Source organism: Rhinopithecus bieti, unplaced genomic scaffold (genome assembly GCF_001698545.2).
Source record: "Rhinopithecus bieti isolate Rb0 unplaced genomic scaffold, ASM169854v2 scaffold_24390, whole genome shotgun sequence".
NCBI lineage: Eukaryota > Metazoa > Chordata > Mammalia > Primates > Cercopithecidae > Rhinopithecus > Rhinopithecus bieti.
Window position 1 is genome coordinate 1349152 of NW_016811706.1, and position 4154 is coordinate 1353305.

At 47.5% G+C, this 4154-nt stretch overlaps 1 protein-coding gene across 1 annotated transcript in view; it reads left to right on the plus strand.

Annotated features, from left to right (window-relative positions):
- Positions 1 to 4154, plus strand: part of DDX23 (DEAD-box helicase 23) — a 20574-nt gene that overhangs the window by 10116 nt on the left and 6304 nt on the right. Inside the window, exons 5-11 of the mRNA XM_017894712.1 lie at positions 3 to 13; positions 1768 to 1906; positions 2191 to 2324; positions 2457 to 2569; positions 2812 to 2955; positions 3055 to 3280; positions 3583 to 3767. Coding sequence (XP_017750201.1) covers positions 3 to 13; positions 1768 to 1906; positions 2191 to 2324; positions 2457 to 2569; positions 2812 to 2955; positions 3055 to 3280; positions 3583 to 3767 — 952 coding nt within the window. The remainder of the gene's footprint in view (positions 1 to 2; positions 14 to 1767; positions 1907 to 2190; positions 2325 to 2456; positions 2570 to 2811; positions 2956 to 3054; positions 3281 to 3582; positions 3768 to 4154) is intronic.

Genomic DNA, 4154 nt, shown 5'->3' on the forward strand with positions numbered 1-4154 from the left:
AGCTGAGGCTAAGGTAAGTACTTGGGGGTCTCCATTCAACTGCTCAGGCTGCCATAACAAAATACCACAGACTGGGTGACTTCAACAACAGAAATTAATTTTCTCATAGTTCTGGTGGCTGGAAGTCTGAGAGCAGAGTGTCAGCAGGGTTGTTTCTTCTGAGGCCTCTCTCCTTGGCTTATAAAACTGTCTTCTTCCTCAGCTCTTCACATGGTCTTCCCTGTGTACACATGTACCCCTTGTATTGGATTAGGGCTCACCCTAAAAGGCCTTTTTTTTTTTTTTTTTTTTGAGACAGAGTCTCACTCTGTCACCCGAGATGGAGTACAGTGGCGTGATATCGGCTCACTTCAACCTCTGCCTCCCAAGCTGAAGCAATCCTCCCACCTCAGCCTCCCAAATATCTGGGACTACAGGTGCGTGCCACAACGCCCAGCTAATTTTTGTATTTTTTGTAGAGTCAGGATTTCACCATGTTGCCCAGGCTGGTCTGGAACCCCTGGGCTCAAGTGATCTGTCTTCCTTTTCCTCACAAAGTGCTGGGATTACAGGCATGAGCCACTGTGCCCAGCCTAATGGGCTCGTTTTAACTTAATCACCTCTTTACATGCCCTGTCTCCACATACAGTCACATTCTGAGATACTAGGGGTTAGGGCTTCCACATACGAATTTTGAGCTGGGTACAGTGGCTCACACCTGTAATCCCAATATTTTGGAAAGCCAAGATGGGAGGATCACTTGAGCCAGGGATTTTTAGACCAGCCTGGGCAACATGGTGAAAACCCATCTCTATAAAATTTAAAAAATTAGCCATCTGTGGTAGCATGCATATGTAGTCCCAGCTACTTAGGAGGCTGAGGCAAGGATATTGCTTGAGCCCAGGAGGTTGAAGCTGTAGTGAGCCATGATGACACCACTGTACTGCAGCTTGGGCAACAGAGCAAGAGTCTGTCGCAAAAAATATATATAACACATGTATTTTTTGTTTGTTTGTTTCTTTTGAGATGGAGTCTCGCTCTGTTGCCCAGGCTGGAGTGCAATGGCACGATCTCGGCTCACTGCAACCTCCGTCTCCCAGGTTCAGGCAGTTCTCCTGACCCAGCCTCCTGAGTAGCTGGGATTACAGGCACGCGCCACCATGCCTGGCTAATTTTTTGTATTTTTTAGTAGAGATAGGGTTTCACTGTGCTGGCCAGGCTTGTCTCGAACTCCTGACCTCGTGATCTGTCTGCCTTGGCCTCCCAAAGTGCTGGGATTTATAGGCACAAGCCACTGCGCCCGATGACATTTTTTTAAAGAGATAAGGTCTTGCTTTTTTGCCCAGGCTGAAGTAGAGTGGTGCAATCACAGCTCGCTATAACCTCCAACTCCTGAGCTCTTATGATTTTCCTGCCTCAGCCTCCTGAGTAGCTGGGACTATAGGCACATGCCATCATGTCTGGCTGAGTTTTTTTATTTTTGTAGAAACAAGATCTTGCTATGTTGCCCAGGCTGGTCTTGAACTCCTGGCCTCAAGCAATCCTCCCATCTAGGTCTCCCAAAGCACTGGGATTACAGGCATGCGCCACCATGTCCAGCCTGAAAAAACACAGAATTCTGTAGGGGACGTAGTTCAGTTCATAACCGAGTCCAAGGCCTATTTATGTTTTCCTCAACAGGCTTAATGCTTGAGCAAATGTTTTTGGGTTCCGTGCCATCTCCCCATCAGTGATGTGATTGTACCCTGCTCCCAGATCCTTTGTTGACAGTTCCAATCTGTTTTGTAGCCCAAGTTCCTCTCCAAAGCAGAACGAGAGGCTGAAGCTCTAAAGCGACGGCAGCAGGAGGTGGAAGAGCGGCAGAGGATGCTTGAAGAAGAGAGGAAAAAAAGGAAACAGTTCCAAGACTTGGGCAGGAAGATGTTGGGTTCGTTATTCTACCCTGTGTAGCCCCTAGATGGAAGAGGAAAGAGTGGGATGAGATACAATGTCTCTTAGGAGAGATAGAAACCTGTTCACTCTGAAGTTTGGAAAAGGGAAGGATGGTGGGAGTTTATGAGAAAACATTTTTCTGTTAGATCTCCATTTACCCCATATCATAAGTCTAGCCCTTTTTTTCTTCATTTGATGTTCCTCGTCTGGATTCCCTCCATTCCCTCTCCTCTTTTCTTCCATGAGCTCTTCTGCAGCTTTGCTTTCTTTGATCTGCAGAAGATCCTCAGGAACGGGAACGTCGGGAACGCAGGGAGAGGATGGAACGGGAGACCAATGGAAATGAGGATGAGGAAGGGCGGCAGAAGATCCGTGAAGAGAAGGATAAGAGCAAGGAACTGCATGCCATTAAGGTGCAGGCCTTGGATCCATCTTCACTTCTCTCCCACACACAAAAATGAGGTTTAGTTATTTGGCCATTGTGATCTCTGCATGTGAGAATTGGGCCTCAAGGCTCATGTGCTTTGTGTTCCCTCCCTGGGCAGGAACGTTACCTGGGTGGCATCAAAAAACGGCGCCGAACGAGACATCTCAATGACCGAAAATTTGTTTTTGAGTGGGATGCATCTGAGGACACATCCATTGACTACAACCCCCTGTGAGTGGCTTCAGGCCTGAATTCTAGGTCTTTTCCACTAGGCAGTCCTAGAGAGCTGATGACTACAGAGGTGGAGGAAGTAAGACAAGCCAGGATGGAAAATTGGTAGACTGGTAGTCAGCCAGCCCTCTGGTGGAAGAAAGACCCTGTCCAGGAGGAACTGTTTCATATTAGTAGTCTGCCCTTCCCTCCTGCTGCTGTAACAGCTCCTTCTTTTTTCGTTTCCTCTGTCGTAATCCCAGGTATAAAGAACGGCACCAGGTGCAGTTGTTAGGGCGAGGCTTCATTGCAGGCATTGACCTCAAGCAGCAGAAACGAGAGCAGTCACGTTTCTATGGAGACCTAATGGAGAAGAGGCGAACCCTGGAAGAAAAGGAGCAGGAGGAGTGAGTGATCAAGGCTAGGGTGGCTGGACAGAGCCCAGAGGCTCTACAGAAAGGAGTTGGAGGGCACTGATTCTACTTACTCCTCACACCTTGCTCCAGGGCAAGACTCCGCAAACTTCGTAAGAAGGAAGCCAAGCAGCGCTGGGATGATCGTCATTGGTCTCAGAAAAAGTTAGATGAGATGACAGACAGGGACTGGCGGATCTTCCGTGAGGACTACAGCATCACCACCAAAGGTGGCAAGATCCCCAATCCCATCCGATCCTGGAAAGACTCTTCTCTGCCCCCACACATCTTGGAGGTCATTGATAAGTGTGGCTATAAGGTAAGGAGGGGTAGATTGGCCCAAAAGATCTGAAATATTCCTGCACTAGTTTGGGAATAGAGAACTTTGTTCCTTGACTATTTGGAGCCATCACTGCTAGTGGGTACCAATGTGACCTTTTCTGTCACTTTCTGGTAGAAGCGTCAGCTTTTAGTGATTATGTTTCTTCTTGGGGTCCCCATTTCTGTGAACTGTACTTGGCATCCTTCCATTGCACTAGCAGATGTGCTTACTACTATCAGTGGTAGCCCAGGTTGTATAATTCTGCCTGTACCTATTACTCTTTCTCGGGGTCACTGCAGGAACCAACACCTATCCAGCGTCAGGCAATTCCCATTGGGCTACAGAATCGTGACATCATTGGCGTGGCTGAGACTGGCAGCGGCAAGACAGCAGCCTTCCTCATCCCACTGCTGGTCTGGATCACCACACTTCCCAAAATTGACAGGTGGGGTCAGCTGGCACCAGCTGGAGTGGGTTTGTCTGGGTAGGAAAGGTGAAAGTGGCAGAAGAATGTTTGGTTTTTGTTTCACATCTATAATCGGAAGCTTGCTTCTTTATTCTTGGTTCGATACTAGGGAATAATTGGATCATGATATCAAAGAAGTATATGTTGCTGGCAAAGACCTGGAGAACTTTGCTATCCTGGAGTCTCTGATTTTTATTTATTTTATTTTATTTTATTTATTTTTTTGAGGCAGAGTCTCACTCTGTCACCCAGGCTGGAGTGCAGTGGCACGATCTTGGCTCACTGCAACTTCTGCCTCCCAGGTTCAGGTGATTTTCCTGCCTCATCCTCCTGAGTAGCTGGGGATTACAGGCCTGTGCCACCACACCCAGCTAACTTTTTTTTTTTTTTTTTTTTTTTTTTTTT